Source organism: Colletotrichum higginsianum, chromosome 1 (assembly GCF_001672515.1).
Source record: "Colletotrichum higginsianum IMI 349063 chromosome 1, whole genome shotgun sequence".
In the NCBI taxonomy this organism is placed as follows: Eukaryota; Fungi; Ascomycota; class Sordariomycetes; order Glomerellales; family Glomerellaceae; genus Colletotrichum; species Colletotrichum higginsianum.
In genome coordinates, this window is record NC_030954.1 from 516,181 (window position 1) to 536,390 (window position 20,210).

Here is a 20,210-nt window from a genome sequence, read left to right on the forward strand (position 1 = left end):
GCCCTTACTTCAAATAGTTTGCGGTCGAGAAACAATGACATCAGATATGTAATGCATTGCGAAACAAACATGTCTTTGGCGAGTGGCCAGTTGAAGACAAGGAATGAATGCATCTTCGACATCATTCGCTCAACTTGAACTGGAAGAAGGGATGACCACAGTACTCTCATCTACTAGAGTCACTTTGTAACCCCTTTCGTCGTTGTATCCAGGTTCTCAGACAGCCGTAGCTATGCCTAGCTCCCACAGCCGCGTCTGTCGATGATGGAACTCCATCTTATGGAAAAGGTACGCCCCGAACCCATTCTTGTAGTCTAGATCCCGAACGCCGGTTCGGACCACCCCGTTCGAGTCGAGGAATCCCATTGTAGACAGTGGAAATTCCAACTCTGACTGCCTGTCGCAGAGCTGGGGTGATAGTCAAATACGCCATTGATGTCCTCCGAACCTGGCCGGCGGGAGCTGAAAAGCAGGTCCTGAAGCATTGACATTTGCGTCTTTGCTGTGCGGCAAGTGGAAATATCAGTCGGAACGAGCTCCAGTATACAGAAGAAAAGCTGCGTAAACTAAAAAAGTTTGTCTGCAAGAGAGCGCATGGCCGCCCTCACACACAGGTAGGGGCATTCCTCGCGCATCTAGGGCGTCGTTGCGCACCCCTGTGCCGGTGACGACGTGCGTGTCGGCGACCTGCAGTCCTGAAGGTCTCTTTCACCCGTGTTCTCAACCTCGGATGCACACAGGATTCTCTCGAAGGGGACGGTAAAGACGCGAGTGTCCAGTGAGGTTGTGGACCAGCGGCATCAAGGCCGAAGAGAACTTGGACGGCCGTCACCCGCCTTTCCCGCGTCCTCCGTGGAATCATTTTTCTTCAACCAGACACCTCCCGAGTTTTGTTTCCCTTTTAAAAACGGGTGCTCCCTCGCCGGTTTAAACTCACTCGGCCACCAGGTCATCAGGAGTGAGGTCGGCGGCTTGGGCCACTCCCCACGTCAAGCCAGATGCTTTGCTGCGCCGTGTGCAGATGTAATTCCATGTCGATGCGATGCTAGCTTCTGATGTTGAGGCGGAAGCAGGATGGCCCTTTTGAGAATTAGAGGCTATTATCAGGTCGGTGACAAACGACGGGAGAGTCACAATTGCTTGCCGGCAGAGACATTTGGGATCACAGGAGACAGCAAGACTTATTCGAGAGCCATGTTGTTTCTGAGAGCGACATTATATGTACCATGTGGCAAATTAACCATCTTTTCAGATTGTACAGTCTCAACATACTAATTAACATGATTGTGTGTACCACTTTGTTAACTTGATGGATCAACTTGGTAGATCGCATTACGCTGTGATGCAGAGCAGCTCAGGCGGCCGGCATTGTCAAGAACAGGCTGGGTGATTCTGAATGATCAAATGAAAGACAAGGATATGCTCAGACATTTTGAGAAGTAGCAAAAGACCACCTGCTGGACGCCTGCCAAGGAACCATTCCCTCGTATAGAGAGATTTATAACAAAAAAAGTTGCATCCTATCTGGCTCAACGCCCCCAATCGGACCTCTGAGATGAGGGGACGAGGTTGGGAGCGATATGCCGACAAAACATCCCTTCCAGGGTGAGTCGCGCAGGTGGACTCGGCAATGCAGCCTGAGCTCGGTGGCCGCGCAAAGGATTTTGTTGTCATGACACCCTTAAGACAAGCAATCTTTTGAGAAGGGATAGACTCGGGAAGTCGGCGGAGCTTATGTCGGCCTGAATCACAGCTTCACAGAGCAGAAAATGTGATCCAGGATGTGTTCTAGCCAACTCTAGTGATCCTTACTTGGTTGTTATCAAGTCTTTGGTCTGCTCCATTGTGACACATATAGGCTCACCCAAGGTGACTTTGAGTGTCATAGCGGGGAAGGGATTCAAGCGTGCAAACAACCTGCGCTTGAGCCTTCCTTGATACACTTTGGGTTGATATTTGCCAGCTAGCCAGCAAGAAGACGGGAGACCAGAACCAAGAAGGCAGCAACAAGGATGCAGCAGCAAGAGGGCAGTCCACTAGCCAGCCAACCAGCCAGAAAGAGGGCCTGAAGGGCCTGCCGAAAGGCCTGCATACTCACTGCCGTGAGAGGGGCGACTTCGCTCAGGGAGTTTCGCTGGAGGGCTTTCACAGCATCCCCCTTTTCCTTCAGCGTCCGCAGTCTTGTGTGCAACAATTCCACGGTTGGAAACCCGACTCGAGAAATATCGACCGCGGCTGAAGATGTAAACCTGCATACACGGTCATCATGTCTATTGTCGCAGATGACCCTGATTGGCCATGTGTTGGGCATGCAGCCGACTTTATGTGATAGGTCAGCAGGCGAGATTAGCTGACAGGGACTCGGATATGGAAACGTGATGCCTCCGCGTCAAATCGAGTCCATTCGAGGCAGTGCTTGTTATGCAGCCTGATTTCCGTGCTCCATTGGGTCAGCGCGGCAGGCAACGTCTGCTCCGCTCCACTCATTTTTCTGTTCAGCATTGTGTCCAGCTCAACTTCGATTCGACAGCCTCACTCATCGGACTCCTGACGCTGCAGCTGCACAGAACTCACGCTCTCGAAGGAAGTTACCGTAAACACGTCAATCGAGAGAACTTCAACTATTCACAGTGGATCGACGAGACGACAATGAGCCGGCTTCTATGAAACCCCGCTCGCAGCCTGATCACCATGTCTGGCTATCACCATCACTACAACGAAGACGGGTTTAATCCGCAGTTCGGGGCTGTACGGAGCCATTCTCAGAACAAGCGGACCTCGGATATTGTCAGCAACGACAATGAATGCACGAAGGGTCTACCAAAACGACCGAGGCTGGCCGGCGCGGCTTCTGGTCAACCCGACTGCGCCGTGGTCAAGCTCTCACACGAGGCCTACACCGTGGGCTGGGTGTGCGCCCTCCCCCTCGAGATGGCCGCGGCAAAGGCCATGCTGGACGACACCCACCAGCCTCTTGCTATGAACCCTAACGATAGTAACGTATACACGTTCGGCCGCGTAGGCCCCCACAACGTTGTCATCGCGTGCTTGCCCTCAGGGCAGTATGGCACGAACAGCGCAGCGGTGGTGGCAAACAACATACGCTGGAGCTTTCCGTCGATACACATTGGGCTGATGGTCGGCATCGGTGGCGGCGTTCCTGGCAAGGTCGACGTACGCCTTGGCGACGTCGTGGTCAGCAACCCGACTGGGGGCTCCTCAGGTGTCATACAGTATGACTTTGGAAAAGCCGTCCATGACGGCCGGTTCGAGCATACTGGCACACTGAACAAACCCCCTCAGTCGGTCTTGACGGCGGTCTCCGAGCTGCGCGCCATTCACGAAACACGGCCGAACCAGATTCCAGCTATCTTGGCTGACATGGAGATGCGTAACCCCTACATGTCCGAATACTTGTACAGAAGTACGGATGAAGATCGGTTGTTTCAGGCCTTTTACGAACATGTTGCCGGAGACACCTGCGACGACTGTGACATATCCAAGTTAGTGGAACGCAAGCCACGGTCAGCGACACATGTGCCGAAGATCCATTACGGGATCATCGCATCTGGAAACCAAGTCATGAAGCATGCGCAGACACGAGACCGTCTTGCCAACGAGCTGGGTCTGATTTGTTTCGAGATGGAGGCGGCGGGCTTAATGGACAACTTCCCCTGTCTAGTCGTGCGCGGGATCTGCGACTACTCCGACAGCCACAAAGCGAAACGGTGGCAGAGATACGCGGCCGCAACAGCAGCAGCGTATGCAAAGGAGCTTCTCTATGCCATCACACCCCACGAGGATCATAGCCTCACGACGCAGACTGTGGTGGCGCCTGGCACTCATACTGGTGAGTAAACCAAGTCAGCCCCTCGTCAACTTGTGCTTACCATTATCTAGTTCCATCGCCGCAGCCACCACCACCACCACCACCACCAGAACACAGAAAGATACTGCTAGACTCGCTCAAGTTTGACCAAATCGACAAGCGACAAGCGAACATTAAAAACGCCCACGCAAAGACTTGCGAGTGGCTGACGCAGCATCCCGACTACACGGCTTGGATAGACCGCCAGAAGTACTCTCAGCACCACGGCTTTCTTTGGATCAAGGGAAAACCTGGCGCCGGAAAATCGACTCTGATGAAGTTTGCCTTCAGCCGGGCAAAGAAGAGAAAGGGCAAAGGTGCATCTTTGATCTCTTTCTTCTTCAACGCTAGAGGCGAAGGTCTCGAAAAATCGACATTAGGGATGTACCGATCCCTACTGCATCAGCTTCTGGGAACCATGCCCGAACTGCAGACATTGCTTGAGGACCCAGGCCTCACATCCTGGACGCAGCCCGGTTTCAGCGCCTGGGACCTCGGCCAACTAAAAACCCTTTTCAGGAACGCAGTCCGAAGACTAGGACAACGACAGTTGACCTGCTTCATTGATGCCCTTGACGAGTGTGATGACAATGAGGTCTCGGACATGGTCAAGTGCTTCGAGGACCTAGGACAGTACGCAGTCCAAAACAATATTCGCTTCTACGTGTGCTTTTCCAGCCGCCATTATCCGTACATCGACATCCTCTATGGTCAAAAGCTTATTCTGGAAAGTCAGGTCGGACACGAGAAAGACTTGGCCGATTACGTGCGCAGCGAACTCAGGGCCGGCTCAGGGCCAAAGAGCGATGAGGTGATTACTGAAATCCTGCAGAAAGCTTCAGGCGTCTTCATGTGGGTTGTTCTGGTCGTCGACATCCTTAATAAGGAGTACGGGAAGGGCCGCCTGTTTGCAGTGAAAAAGCGACTAAAGGAGATACCCTCCGAGTTGAGCAAGCTGTTCCAGGACATCCTCACAAGGGATCAGGAGGATATGGGGGATTTGCTCCTCTGCATTCAGTTGCTGCTCTACAGTCAAAGACCACTCAAGCGGGAGGAGTATTATTTTGCTGTAGTGTCTGGTTTGGAGCCTGATACCCTAGGGGAATGGGACCTCGAAGATATAACTCATGAGTTCATGGACCGCTTGATTGTCAGTTCATCAAAGGGGCTCGCTGAAACAACGAGGTCAGATGACAGGACAGTTCAGTTCATTCATGAGTCAGTACGGGACTTCCTTCTCAAGGACAACGGATTGCGGGATCTTTGGCCAGACATGGGCGACAACTTTGAAGGCCGCAGCCACGACAGGCTGAAAGGTTGTTGTCATACGTACTTGACTCAAATCAACATCCTGGCTTACTTACCGGAAGACAAATTCCTGCTGGGGATCTCCAGGGGAGATGCTGATCTTTCTAGGGGCAAGGTAACCGAGCGGTTCCCATTTCTCGAGTACGCAACGAATCAGGTCCTCTATCATGCCGATGCCGCGGCGGCACATGGGATTTCACAAAGCGAATTCTTCGAGGATTTCGTAGTGGATGACTGGATACAAATGAACAACTTGTTTGTGAGAGCCAAGGTTCGCAGACACAAGCCTGCGTCTACAGGTCTTTTGTACATCGCCGCCGCCAAGGGACTGACAGGGCTGGTGGTGACAAGTCTTCGATGCAATCCTGATGCAGATATCGTTGGGGGGCGCTACAAATATCCGCTCCTCGCAGCCATGAGCGAGGGACACGAGGCTACTGCGAACGCACTTTTGGACGTTATTGCTGACAAGCCACGGCAAAACGAAGTGGGTTCAAGTAGCGGCTACGCAATCAGTCCGAGTCTCGACTGCAAAGACGAAAACGGCCGGACGGCGCTTTATTATGCTGCACAAAACAAACAAATCGGCATAGGCCAGAGACTTCTTGAACTGGGCGCGAGTCCTGAATTTCATTCGAAAAATGCTGAGACCAGCCCGCTTGTTCAAGCTGCGGCGAAGGACAACGAGGCATTTCTGAGGCTGATTCTGGACAAGCGTACCAAATTCCGAATCAATCCTACTACGCGTGCTGGCAGTCTATCAGCTTTAACACCGTCGAGTGAAGATCAAGCCGAAGAGAAAAGGCTTCCAGAGCTTGATGAAAAAAAATTGCCCTCGTCTGAGAACGAGAGCCAGGCTCCGATGCCTGCGACAAGCAAGCCGTGCGATGAAGACATTTCCTGGGCCCTGATCGCTGCTGCCAAAACCGGGAACGAAGGGATTGCGAGACTTCTGCTGGATTCGGGCGCCGACGTACACGCAATCGACCGTCATGGTTCTACGCCTATGGAAGTAGCTTGCGAGTGGGGCAAAGAGGCCGTGGCACAATTACTTCTTGATGCAGGAGCGGACGTGCATCGAAAGGATCGGTCGGGTTGGACACCCATCCACCATGCTGCGTGGTACGGAAACGCAGCGACTGTACAACTGCTAATTGAGAACGGCGCTGATATTGAATCTGCCGCCCAAGACGGCAAGACCCCCCTTCATTTGGCCGGCCGCAGTGGGAAGCTGGCAGTTGCAGAGGCGCTACTCAAAGCACGCGCAAACCTCCACGCTGTCGACAAGGAAGGCGCTACGCCCCTTCATGAAGCCTGTGAACATCACCTAGAAACAGCCAGTTTCTTGATCGAAGCAGGCGCCGACGTTCAAGCGGTCGATCATTCCGGCAAGACTCCGCTTTTTCACGCTGCGCTGGAATCCGAGATGGCCTGCTTGGACATTTTGCTTTCCCATGGCGCCCACATCAACCAGACAGACAACCGTGGGCGGACACCTCTGTTCGAAGCCATCCACAGAAATAGTGACGCTTTCAAGAAGTTCCTGGACAAGAAACCAGATATCACAATCACCGATTACAGCAGCCAAACTGCCCTTTTTGGACTGCAAAACTGGAACGGCCACAACGCAAATTTGCTGTTCAAAGCAGGCGTGGATGTCTCGCAGAAAAACAACAAAGGCCAGACATTCCTTCATGGAATATGTTCAAGAAACTATTCCCCTGTTGGCAAATTTTGCGTTTTCCTTCCATTGGTGTTTGAACAGGGCTTCGACGTCAATGCTCAGGACTACGCTGGTCGAACACCGCTACTAGACGCAGTGAAAGCGGGCAACATGGACTGGGTACCCTTTCTTTCTAAACACGGTGCCGACCTCAATGCAGCAGACAACCAAGGTTGGACGCCGCTTTCTACAGCTATTAACCTTGAAAGATCTTGGTGTTTGAAATCTGTCAAATCCCTCCTAGAGAGCGGGGCCGATGCAAGGAAAGCTGGCCCAAACGGTGAAGGTCTGTTGGATATGGCTGTTCGGTTGGGCAAAGACGATTTGTTGGGACCTCTAAAGGCGGCTATAGAAAAAAAAGGCATATCACTCAATGATATAGTCCAAAGAGTGCGTGCTGCTATGTAATTAGATGATGAGATATCGCCCTGTCTGGTTGGTAGTTTTTCTTCTTCGTCAGAACCTGGCGTTTGAGATCGGCTTATTATGGAAGCTCAGATCCCATCTTTCAAACACAACACACTTTCTGTGAGACTGGGTGGTTTTCTAGGCCAGAAGTTAAGGTCTTAATCTAGAGGAGTATTGAGGCCGGCTACTTTGTTGTGAATGACTTTTTTTAGGTATCGATATCGTGAATCAACAAGGGCTTCATTCTATGAAAGATGTAGATTATAGAGTAGACTAATAAGGTCCCAAGGTCTAGATGTTCGCGCGGAGCTGCTGTCACTTGGCGTGAAGCGGGCCGGCCTGGCATGGGGCCGGCACAATCCATTGTTTTGGCGCCTGAACGGTAGCTCCACTTACGTGAGGCCATCACGACACACTTCTTCCGCGCTTCGACAGGGAGAACTGCCTGAACCCTTATGAATGTCCGAGAATAATGTTCGATTTGTCGAAGAATTTTTTTTCGCTTACTCGGATCTCATTGTCGTCAAAATGTTTCTATCCTGGCGCTTGTGACGTCTTTACCTACTCCAGCTAGTGTGCTTTTCTACACGCCCTTCACTTGCGATTGGACTTCGAAGCTGTTCCTTGTCGGCAACGCAGTCGTGATGAGAGGTCGCGTCATGTACCCCACGACCGACGGTCGGCCTGGGCTTGGCGCGCGTTTGATGCAGAGATACGACGATATGTGTTTGATCAACGGCGTAAACTGCCCACGGTTCTCACGAGAAGGCCGAGAACAGAGACGTATAAGAATATCTGCAAGAGCTTCACCTGAGGCTGCATGTACAGCGAAACTATGACTGATGATTTACAACAGCGCCTGGGCCCCCTTACGACTATTTGAAGGGGCTCGGGTGTGGCGAGGATACGAAGCGCTTCCTGACGTCCATTGGAAGTGCATGAACACCGATAGCTTCTCGGTTCTATCTTTGTGTTGGTGTGTTTACCTCTCTCAGGTCTTTTTTTTTGGATCCGTTAAACGAGGCAAGAGTTCTCATCTAGTGCGGTTGCGGTTGGGATTGCGTAGCATGCGCCTCAAGGACCTGGTAGTAGCGACACCTTCAGACTGGTAGTAGTGGCGAGCTGTCACTGGCGCATTTGGATTTTGATGAACTTTGACCAAGCAGAGCCAGCTATAACAACTAATCCAGGTAGGCGATGCTCAACATCCAGCAGCTGTCAAGCAACAGTAGAAGGCCTACTTATCTTATGAAGCTAGCAATCATACGTGCATACTGTACTGGGACAGTAGTCTCGGGCGCAAGTAAACTTGCACAGATCCCCTAAAGCCGCATCCAATCCTTTCTGGGCGCACCCGACCGGCTTCGTCTCAGCGGTCGACGCGGGAGTCCCGTACGCGTTACACACGCAAGATCCCGCCGGGCAAAACCCGTGGTTGCACGCGAAGCTGCACAGCCCAGAGAATCCATCCGACTTGGATGGATCCTTGGTTCCGCTGTTACACGTACCTGTGGGGCTTGAGACCGGCGCAGAAGCGGTGCCGGCTGATGTCGGCTGGACGGTGGGAGCGGAGCTTCCGGAGCTGCTGCCGGTGCTGGAGCTGGAGCTGGAGCTAGCGCTGGATGCCCCGGCCGGCGCAACGACGCAGTACCGATAGCCACGCTTGAGAACGCACGCAGTCGGGTCATTGTCGTCCAATTCCAGAGTTGGATTCATGGATAGAAAGGTGCCGATGTCAACTGTCTCGCGTACATTAGCGGCCTGTGTCAAACGCGCAAATCGGGATGGAAAGGGGGGGATAAAAAGAATATAAAAGAAGACCCGGACTGCCATATCAATCCTTTAGTACTTACGATCATATAGCCAGGCTACTACGTAACATGTGTTGTAGCTATCCGACGCTCTTCTCGTGGAGCGACTCTCTATGTAGCTGCGGTAACGTATACAGTCCTCCAGGGTGCCTGCAGCAAGTGGCAGTGATCCGATCGGAGTGAAAGTGGGAGCAGGTGTCACTGTGGTTGATCTTGTTGATAGTGAAGTAGAAGTCGAGGTTCTGCTTCGGTGAGGTACCCAAGTAGGCCAGTCTATGGTACCAGTGTAAATCGGGTACGAGCCGAAGCAGCTCGACGGCGCGTCAATCTCATAGCACGGATTGGGGCTTTTGGAAGTCAACAATACATCCATCCATCCCATTTGGTAATCCGTTTGGATTGAGGATCCAACAAGACCGAAACGCATAAACTTACGGCGAGGTTGATGTTGGGATTGGTTTAGCTGAAGTGAGCACAGCAGTATCTCCGGGAGGGCTTCAAGTCATTAGTGCTTGATCTCGGGAAGATGCAGAGCTTTTCGACATACCTGACGCATATCCTGGAGTCTGCCAGCTTCCGCACATTCTTGCACTTCTCGCTGAGATTAGGATTCCACTTCATGAGGTCCTCCTGGGTGAATTTGTTGCCATAGAAACGGGCGATGCCGTCACAAGAGTCTCCTCGCAACCCCTTGTAGGTGTTACACTGCGGCGGGATACACAGCTTGGTGCCGGCCTTGGGAAACCCGGTGCAGTAGGCGGGTAAGTTGTTTGCGTACATCAGCCAGAAGGTAGATACTCGCTGAGAGATAACGACAGACTCGCAGGTGTCTTCAGGCTGGATCGTATACATAGAGACGCAGGTCACGTCGAGTGTGGACGGGGTCGATGGCACGGGCGCGGATGTGGTACTGATACTGATGGTGTACGGGGACGGCGATGTCACCGGATAAGACGTGACGCCACATCTAGCAAGGACATGTTAGCGTTGATACGCAGGAGTATTAAGTAGGTGAGATCATCGTCACACTCACGATTTCGTCAACGACGCATAGGATTCTTCAAACTCATCGTCCCAGCCAAATGGAGAGTTCAACTGAGCTTGCTGGCTCAGGAGGTTACAGTCCGAGCAAAGCTCTTCGGATGTCGGGTTCTCCTTGCTGTTATACTCGTCCATCAACGGGGCACAGTACGCCCGAGACTTCCTGCAGGCAGGGTCAGCTGAAGAGTGTTTGGAGATTGGCTCGGGTAAAAAGAAGCACGAACGGGTCTCTGATGCAGGTGTAGTTGTAGGTGAATAGCAAGTTGTCGGTGATGAATGTTGGGGGGTAGTATTGGCCGTCTTGAAGAATCCAATCACTGGCGGAGCAGTATCTCCTCTGGGATAACTTGAGATTCTCCAGGCTGTTGACACATTCGTCGGTGCAAATGACGGCAAGCTCAGAGTCGGAGGGAAACAACTCGCCACGGGAGACGGAGTAGATCATTGCGTCACAAGCAACAGACTCGTCGAACGTATCACTGCAAGTCCAATTAGTTGACATGAGAGACAAGGGTATTCCATCTCTTTCTGTACCTGCATGTTGGCGATAGACCAGGAGGGGATTCTATCACGGTATCCTCACCACTGGCGTGTGCAGCAAAGCGCTGCCCGCACACCTGGCTAACTTGCAAAGTTAACGAGACCTGAAGCAATGTCATTAGCAGATTCATTCCGCGGACAACAACAAAAAGCTTCTTGATGCGCTACGCTCCCCCAAGCACCTCCACAAAGTGCTCCAAAGCTGACTGCTACTAACCCTCCAGACACAAGACTTACAAGTAAAACGGTGGCCGCGCTGCCCACCGAAGACGAGACCATCATGATTGTCGTTTGGGTTCGTGATACACAGTCTCTAACTGCGAGAGACACAAAGGGGTGATATGTCTTCGGGGCCATGGGCATTATTTCATTTGCTCGTTCGTCTCTTATCCGAGTTCCTTCTCGATTCTCGCTCACCTGGAACTCCTATCGCGTTTGCCGCCGCCACCGAGAGGGATACCCACCCTGGAAGAGCTAAGACACGGGATCCATTTGAAAATGGAGCTTGTGCGGCCCCATGAGCTTGATGCGGTAATACTCGGCCAGGAACGACCAACAAGCGGGAAAATGTACTCAAGATGAGCTTAATGTAGCCATAGGTCCGTAGAACGAACCAACAGACGCAAAAAAGTAGCCGGTTTCAACTGTTGGACGGATGAAGGGAAACATTGACCTTGGGTAGACCCCTAGGTAGTGGATATCTTCCTAATAGAACTCGAGCCGAATATCCGGCCGATTCTCGCCTCCAACAGTCACCGAACAAAGCGCTACCGGCCACGGCTGCCTAAGATGACATGATTAAAGATTCTCGCATGGGTCTGATATCCACTTGGCACTTTGATACCCCAGTAGAATTCACCCATTCACCTGGCTGACCCATGTCGTTGCCCCCGACCGATCCCTGACTTGGCAATCTCTTGACTGACGAAGACCACGCGGATGTTGTTGGTTCAGTCCTCGGCGATGGTCCGAATGTCTCGAGCCTGAGCCTCACTCCAACTGTTAGTAATGACCTTCCCGATTTTGGTGATGCGCTGGCATCTTTCTTGGCAAGCAAGCCGTGCATCCGCTGCTCGGTTGCTTGTTAACTCAAACCAACGTTCGCGCCTAGCCTCTCCCAGGGACTAGACAAGGCATGTATGGAGATGCGACTGAGCGAAAATCAATTTAGCAAGGGTTAGGGGTCCAGGGCCTCGATATTGAATTACGTTCCAACCAACAAGATGTGAAGCCATCTGAAAGCATTTTAGTGTTGGAGGGGGCAGCACTGAAGGAGTTGATATTGCCTCTCTCACCTCCCATCTTGCATGATTTTCTTCCAAAGCGTCAGGCAATTCCCTCACTTCGAAGGAAACCATGACTGTTCTCTTTTTTCTTTGCACTCTGCTCGGGATACTGGCCCGTCGGGCCCATGCAAAAGCCGTTTTTGCTCATTTCATGGTCAGTTGTCTCTCTCAACTTACAGCGAATACATTCTTACCATGACCAGGTTGGCAATGCGAACAACTACACCGTCGCAGACTGGCAGACCGAAATTTCTCTGGCGCAAGCCGCTCATATTGACGCTTTTGCTCTCAACATAGCCCAGGGCGACAAAACGATTGCCCCATCTCTGGAGTTGGCTTTCCAAGCTGCCGGAGGTGCTGGTTTCCAACTATTCTTCTCCTTCGACTACGCCGGTGGCGACAGAGCCTGGTCCAAGCAGGAGGTCATCGACCTTGGCTCTCAGTACTGCGCCAACGGCGCCTACTACCATTACAATGGCAAACCATTCATTTCCACGTTCGAGGGCCCGGCAAATGCTGAAGACTGGCACGATATCAAATCGGCAACAAGCTGTTTCTTCATGCCTGACTGGTCATCATCTGGAGCCAAGCCTGCTTTGCAGCTTGCTCATGGCGTTGTCGATGGTCTTTTCAACTGGGCAGCTTGGCCATGGGGAAACCAGGACATGGACACTTACATTGACGCCTCATACATAAAGTACCTTGACGAGGCTGGAGGAAAGCCTTACATGATGCCCGCATCCCCTTGGTTCTACACCAACCTTCCTGGTTACAACAAGAACTGGATGTGGCGTGGCGATGATCTGTGGTACGACCGCTGGGTCGAGATCATTTACAACCAGCCCGAGTAAGCGTCCCTCAATCCTCTGGTTTCACTTGAACGAGAAGCGTTGTCTAACACATCTACAGATTTGTCGAGATTATCTCATGGAATGACTTTGGAGAATCACATTACATTGGGCCACTAGTCGATAAAGCTATGGAAGCCTTTCACATCGGAAAAGCCCCTTACAACTATGCTACGGACATGCCTCATGACGGTTGGCGCGCATTTCTTCCGTTCCTCATCGACACCTACAAAAGCGGTAGGGCAACGATCACGCAGGAAGGGTTGGTAGCCTGGTACCGTCTATCACCGGCAGCTGCTTGCAAAGATGGGGGTACTGTAGGCAACACGGCCAGTCAACTTCAACTCGAGTTCCCTCCGGCCCAGGTCATGCAAGACAAGGTGTTTTTCTCTGCCCTCCTTACCTCCACGGCAACCGTTACCGTCACAGTTGGGCCAGTCACCAAGACCCCGAAATGGAGTTTTACTCCTGATGACGGTGTTGGTGTCTACCATGGAAGTGTGTCCTTCGAGGCCGTCGGCGAGGTGACCATCACCCTGTCTAGGGGCTCGCAACAGCTTGCTCAGATCAAAGGACCCAAGATCGAGCTATTTTGTCCTAGTGGCATCACGAACTGGAATGCGTGGGTCGGCTCCCAAATGGCTTCTGGCGGTGTTTCTGCTACACCGACGCTCAAGACCTCAGAGCAAAAATGCATCGAGGGCACTGGGGCCAAAAACTTCGCCGGACTCTGCAAAAATGCTTGCAAGTACGGCTACTGCCCGGTCTCAGCATGCGTTTGCAAAGCTATGGGCAAGCCTGTACCAACGCCAACAACCAGCGGAGCGATGGGATATCCCCTCCCAGGGGAGGACGCCTCGTACTCCGGCATGTGCGAGTACAACTGTCTTCTCGGATACTGCCCGTCAGACGCTTGCGGCTACGACGAAGTACCATTGGCTATTGCCACTGTTTCCGCTTTCTTGCCCCCAGCCTGTACGGGGGGCAAGGCCAGAGACAGCTCCCTTCTTGACGACCTTTGCAGCTGGACTTGTAAGTACGGCTTTTGTCCCATCAGAGTTTGCACCTGCACGCAACAGGGTGCCCTGAAAGAGCCGCCAGCTCAAATCGATGGTCATCATGGAGGACCGGTCTCTGGACTGAAGGATGAGGGTCTCTGTGAGTTCGCCTGCAGCCGCGGAGACATTTGTCCTGCCGAGGTCTGCGTTGATCGGTCTCCCGGCGCAATCACCAGCAAGGGTGTAGTACCAAAGAGCTCTACCGGAGACGCGGCGACCTGGGCGAGTGATAACGGCCAAGAATGCGTGATGACGGACTGCCTGGACGACAAGCAGGTCAACGTTTGGGACAAAAGGTTCGGCATTGCACCTAACGGCGGCCCGTTCAAGGACAACTGCGGCAGTGGGAAGAACAAATACGTAAGTCGTGACGCCCCCCTGGGCAATCTGAATTACTCGTGCTGTACATGCCATCCTAGCAACTAACACACATCACTCAGATTCTGTGCCCCATCGACGCCATGCCCAGCACGTGCCAATGGAGAGGTGGCGAGACGGGGTGTTCCTGTCACGGTCAATGTCATGCGACTGAGGTTACCTTGTTTCACTCATCCCATGGCTCCAAGAACTGCTGCAAGCCCGGCCAACAAGCCTTCTGCTGCGTGTCAGACACCTGGTCAAACGTCGTCGACTCTTGCTCCTTCTCTGAAAGCGACGAATGCCCCAGTGACAAGAAGCGGAACGGCTACAGGAATGTCTACAAGTGTGGTAGGTTAACCAGGTTCGATGTCTCTCTGCTTCGAAAACTCTAACAAGACAACCCTACAGAATACGGGTTATCGGAAGCATACTGCGGCTTCGAAAAACAGGCCCTCTGCTGTGCTGCTGAATTCGACAAGTGCCATTGGATTGGCAAAGGCACATGTGACGACAACGAGTGCGCATCGTGAGTAGCCTGTTTGCATCTATCGACTTTTTCACAAAACAAGCAGCGCTGACAGATCATCAGGTACGAGGTTGAGCTTGCCTTGGACAGATACGGCGACACAAAGTCACAATGCGCCGCAGGATTCAATGGAAGAAAGAAGGTCTTGTGCTGCACGCCACCCCACAAGCTCAACCCGTTTATCGGCGTCTCTTTGGACAAGCTCTTCCCAACTCTCCCGCCACCCACCGATGTTCCCGACTACGACCTGGAACATATCAGGTTCGATGGCGACAGCCCCGAAGCTTTTGGGTTCGTCGTCATCGATGGGCCCCCAGACGTGGTCACGAGTTTGACGAAGCGGGATGGGTCTCACATTGAGTTCCTGGACTGCGAGCCGAGCAAGAAACACAATCTCACCACACACACGGTTCGTTACATCTGCTTGGATGCCTCGGACGCATCCAACTGCGACGACATTCACATCGGCGGTGCCCCAGGGACTATTGTTAAGTTGCCTGAGGGATGCGGTTTTGCGACATATGGTGTCGTGAGCGAGGTGCGGGAGTCGAACAACCCATTTGTTCCCTCCAAGTTTCACGGACAAGCGCATGATAACACTGTCGTTTATGAAATGGACTTCACCTACGACTTTTCTCTGACCAAGCGCACTTCCGAACCGGTCTATGTTCGCATCGACTACAGTCACATACATGACTATTGGACACAGGTGGTTGCAGGAGACTCTATCATGAAGAGAAACGAGGCTGGGGGCTTACTCAAACGCTTCTGGTCAACTAAAAGCGAGATTTGGGGGCAGAGTATGTTCAGAGTGTCGACAACATTTCAGTGGCAAAACGGTGGCTAACCAGCGATAGAACTTAAAACAATTCGAGCGGAAAAGCTCCCTGGTTCCTACCAAGTCTCACTCGGCAAAAAAGACTTCAGCCAGCTCCTTTACCAAGAAGACAACTCTGGCCAATGCGGCGGCAATGGATTCCTCTCGGTCAACCTCAAAGGTTCAGTCACCAGCGCACTGAGATGGGGCTTTACAATGGTGGGGACCATTTCGCCTTCGCTCAAGTTTGAGGAGGCGTACGGCTTCTTTGACGTGGACATGAGCTTGGCTGGCACTCTCTCTTTCGATGGACGCGGTGAGCTGGGTATCCTGGGTCGTCTTGGGAGCCAGCAGCTTTTCGACGGGCACATCAGTGATTTTGGCTGGGCCCACCCCGGGTAAGTTGGCATCGAGCGCTTGCGCGAGAGAGAGTCGGTCTTCTGACATGTCTCACGTACCAAGAAAAAAAAAATCTAGCAAAAGGCTAATTTTCATGTTGCAGTATCGTGGAGTTCAGACCGAACATGAACGTTGACATGTCCCTGAGAGGAGCGTCAAACATTGACGGGTAACGTCGGGCACCCACTTTTCGCCCACCCCCCCATTTCGCCCACCCATAAATGAGGCTATCCCCATCATAACCACCAAGTTCAATTAACTATTGACTTCGTCTAGATGCCACCACAATACAGCTTTCAGCTTCACTAGGTAAATCAGACTCGCTGGATTCATCCGTGATACCCTCTTTTTCGCCAGCCTCAATTTGAGCCTTCTGGATGTCCTTGATATTGGCGAACTTGGTGTTTGGGTCGATCTGGACTGTCCTTCTTTTCCTTGCTGCATTATTGGTGACTTGGGCCTGCAGGAGCTCAAGATTATGCTGGGCAGTTGCCAGCTTATAGGACTGCTCGCTGAAGCCTTTTTTCACCTTTATGAAAAGGAGGCGTTGAGTACTAGCATCATTATCCAGCTCTGTGAATAGCTTCAACTGGCCAGCCAGATCCTTCATCTTCCTTGGCGTCGACCATGCCACTGCAGACGATACAGAAGCCCATCCTTCAGCTCCCCTGCCTTCCTTGACTTCCTCCTTGCCTCCAGACTGCCCTTTGCAGGTCTGATGAGATGATGCTGATGGTGTTGGTGTTGATGGGAGCAGCAGACGACTCATAAGGGGCTTTGCCATAGAAACAGGCCATAGTCCAGTCCATTTCCACCCACTTTTAATGTTCTGGATCGTCATCCCTGCCAGGGCAGCCTTATAATAACAGCCTAGGAAGTTCCTCTTGCCTACAACAGTAGAGTCATTCCAATGACTAAGGTATCCAAGCTCCTTCCTATAGGCTGCCTTTAATGGGCCAAAGACTGACTGATCAAGTGGCTGGAGGACATGGGAGGTATGTGGTGGTAAGAACAATAGATGGATGTTGTTTATATAGCAGAGCCACATAAAGTCCGTCGTTGTATGGCTCCCATGCCCATCCAAGACCAGCAGTCTAACCTCCTCCTTGCCCTGAGGGACAGTCTGAGGGATGAAGACCTTCTGCAGCCATTCAACTGCAGTGGCATCTGTTGTCCATCCATTCTCTGTTGCTGTAAACTGCCAGCCTTCATAAGGGCCAAGATCCAAAGGAAACCACTGCTGCTGGACTGTTATACCCTTATATATAATGAGGGGATGCAGTCTGTGGCCCAGGGCAGAGATGCATTCAATAATAGATACCCATGCCCTTGATCCAGGCTGTTTCTTGCGAACAGACTTCGTCTCAGACATGCCCAGCACCAGCCCATTAGATCCTTGCCCCTCAAGGATACCAGTCTCATCCATGTTGTATCTGTTGGCTGGTTTAATGCTGATGATCTCTGGCATGGCGAGATGCTTGAACCAGTCCCTGATGACCTCAGTAGATGCCCCATTAACACGTCTAGAATCGATAGGGCGACTTCTCTGGACCTTGACTGAAGGATTCCTATTCAGAAAGGCTGTTATCCAACCTTTCCCTATAGGCTCTGTATCCCCCATAGCATGGAGGATCCTCTCTGCGAATAGCTTCACTTGCAGATGGGTTGGAGCAACACCAAGGGCATGCTGAATGCGAATCCATTCAGCCAACTTAGCCTCCTGACCTATAGAGAGTCTCTGATGGTCAGCAAAGGCAAGTTGCCTTGGTTGGCAGCCCTTGATGCGACTGCGAAGTGTTGAACGTGGCACACCCCATTCGATTGATGCTTTCCGGAGGGACTGCCCATTGGCGACTGCTTCCAAGGCCTGATTGACCTCATACTCGGTATATGCGCTCATAAGGGCAAGAAAAAGGTATGCTGAAAAAATGAAGCCATTCGGATAAAAACTGTAAATGTTGTGATGGTTAGAAAAAGGAGGAGGTTGGAGGTTAGGTGTGCTGATGAGGGATTTATGGGTGGGCGAAATGGGGGGGTGGGCGAAAAGTGGGTGCCCGACGTTACGGAATACACTCACGCTTCCCCGCCCGTCACCGCGCACAGGAGGTAGAAACAATGAGGCTAATGACGAATTTGTCCAGGAAATTTGATCTTCAGCTTAGAGCAGGCTCCAGTGGAGTTGTGCGCACACACTCTCCGCCATCGATCGACACTTTCACCGGCGATGTTGTCAACGCGTCACCCAATGGTGCATTTAGCGGAGCTGTTCGGGGGCAGAAGACGGACAAAACAGACTCCTCGGGCACATTGTTTGGCGGTGGGTCTTACGTCTTACATTTCTTTCGGCTCATGCTAACTAGTCGCAGTGAGTATGTTTCTTCGCACTTGGATGGAAGTCTCGGTCTTCGGTCTGGGCACATCCAGCAAGGTGGGAAACGCCGAGGTAAGCTGGACTCAAATATTCTATGATCTTGCCTGATGAGTTCTGATCTTGAGGACATAGTTCTCCGTTGCCATTCCCCATGATATCGATATAAAGCGTGACACTTCGGGAGGTATTGAGGTGGTTGATGCGTAAGTGGCCCCCTTTTCAATGACCACACCATACCGAAGAGAGGGAAGACCTCTGAGCCTTGATGGCAGAGCCAGGACCCATTCTAACCGGGACTATCATCTTCTAGTGATCAGCAAGTCATGTCCGAAGCCTACTCCAGCGGCATCTCCTCAACTTGGGAAGCTGACAATTCGGCGCACGTGGTTGGCGTCCATGGCACACCCCACATTGTCTACAGCGGCGCTGGCGGTGACCCTCCTGACCGAGGGCCGCCCAAATTTCCAGGCGATTCTCTTTTCTACGGGAACTATATGTCCTGTGCAAAAGCGACAGTCATTACCTGCCTGAATTCAACATCATTGTTCGGGCTTTTCCCTTCCGACTATTTCGTCGACCTCGAAAATGGCGAGCGCATTGAGGGACGTGGCCTGCTCGGGGAGCGAACAGGAAACTCGCGCCCGTACAATGTCCGCACGCCGAGTGGTCAACCGTTCGTCATTCATTCCCCCCCATATCCCAACGGTGGGAATGGCGCAGGCTTGTTGGTCGCGAACCCAAACGCTGGACGATACAACCTGGAGGACTCGGAAGATTGCGAAAATACTGATTTCACAGAGAATGGAGACCCTGCAGCCACGTATATCCCGGAACATAGTGTAGAACTTGGTTGGATGCCGGAGCTGTTGGAATACTTCATGACAGGTGTCGGAAGGACCCACGATGGTAGAACAGTCAGGTAAGATGCCTCTCTAAACTCTTGATCTGCCCGACAGAAACTGATACAGACTTGGCGTAGGTCGTTGGAACCCACAGTACCTGAAGGTATCATCAACGGTGGCTTCTTCATGATGCCTTGGGGTCAGTGGGATGCAGGCGGACCTCATAGTAAGTTCGAACGTTCTGCCAACATGCTGAGCTGAGGACTGACACTGTCTGCCTCCAGCTAACATGGCGATAACGCCGCTTGATGAGATGTGGAGGGCTATGGGAAGCGTCAATAACCCAGACCCCCTCGTTAATGCCGAGGCTTTGTTCAACCAATTCAAGCAGCGCATGTGGAGAGGACAGAGCCCTATGGCTGACACGACTTGGCGCGCTAACGATCTCGACAACACTACGCCAGTAGCAGGGCCCATCCGGGCTCAGGAGGCCATCTCAATCATTCGGATGGGCATCAGTGTCTTCTCTTATCTCAACAACAACCACGTCAACGGTAACATAGCCGACGTAATCAACGACTTCGAAGACATCCTCGATAGATTTGACAGCGCGTTGGCAAGAGCCGGTGCTGCCATTACCAACTCTAGGAACATGATGCTGGAGTCGTTTTATCAAGTGGTGATGCCGCGGCTTGAGACTGGCGAGAGTTGGGTCATTGAACGGATTGAAAGGATGAGGCGGAATTGGCAGGCGGCGCTGACAAGTCTTGGCCCGGCACCAACAAATGGGGTTGACCCCAATGCCCCATACAGAAACAACATTAATGGCGTGCTCCGTGCTCTCGACGGGCTTGCGGAAGAGGCTGATAGCCGCATGGTACTATACACCGGTAGACTTCCATCTCCGCCTGTGTAAGGTGTTGCACGGGAACATGTTTAGCGCTCAGTTAGAGAAAATGGTTCCACAGATGTCCCGCAGGAGCACAGAACGGGGGGGCACCTTG

The 20,210-nt window shown here is 52.2% G+C and overlaps 4 protein-coding genes across 4 annotated transcripts; 3 read left to right on the top strand and 1 right to left on the bottom strand.

Moving 5' to 3' along the window:
- Positions 1 to 2,691: 2,691 nt before the first annotated feature.
- CH63R_00168 (Pfs domain-containing protein) lies at positions 2,692 to 7,307 on the top strand (the record flags this gene model as incomplete). Its single annotated transcript, XM_018295143.1, has 2 exons — positions 2,692 to 3,850; positions 3,901 to 7,307. 2 exons carry the CDS (start codon positions 2,692 to 2,694, stop codon positions 7,305 to 7,307), a joined length of 4,566 nt encoding a protein of 1,521 aa, XP_018163505.1.
- A 1,891-nt stretch (positions 7,308 to 9,198) lies between these two features.
- On the bottom strand, positions 9,199 to 10,604 carry CH63R_00169 (LysM domain-containing protein; the record flags this gene model as incomplete). The annotated part of the gene is made up of 5 exons (XM_018295144.1): positions 9,199 to 9,391; positions 9,554 to 9,613; positions 9,666 to 10,085; positions 10,152 to 10,322; positions 10,384 to 10,604. 5 exons carry the CDS (start codon positions 10,602 to 10,604, stop codon positions 9,199 to 9,201), a joined length of 1,065 nt encoding a protein of 354 aa, XP_018163506.1.
- A 1,451-nt stretch (positions 10,605 to 12,055) lies between these two features.
- Positions 12,056 to 15,996, top strand: CH63R_00170 (Mutanase; the record flags this gene model as incomplete). Its single annotated transcript, XM_018295145.1, is given in 7 exon segments — positions 12,056 to 12,139; positions 12,189 to 12,832; positions 12,895 to 14,251; positions 14,332 to 14,599; positions 14,660 to 14,777; positions 14,841 to 15,616; positions 15,635 to 15,996. The coding sequence occupies 7 exon segments, from the start codon at positions 12,056 to 12,058 to the stop codon at positions 15,994 to 15,996; spliced, it is 3,609 nt and encodes a 1,202-aa protein (XP_018163507.1).
- A 2,112-nt stretch (positions 15,997 to 18,108) lies between these two features.
- CH63R_00171 (Glycosyl hydrolase family 18) lies at positions 18,109 to 20,122 on the top strand (the record flags this gene model as incomplete). Its single annotated transcript, XM_018295146.1, has 6 exons — positions 18,109 to 18,310; positions 18,360 to 18,436; positions 18,497 to 18,567; positions 18,675 to 19,283; positions 19,344 to 19,432; positions 19,491 to 20,122. The coding sequence occupies 6 exons, from the start codon at positions 18,109 to 18,111 to the stop codon at positions 20,120 to 20,122; spliced, it is 1,680 nt and encodes a 559-aa protein (XP_018163508.1).
- Between the last annotated feature and the right edge of the window lie 88 nt (positions 20,123 to 20,210).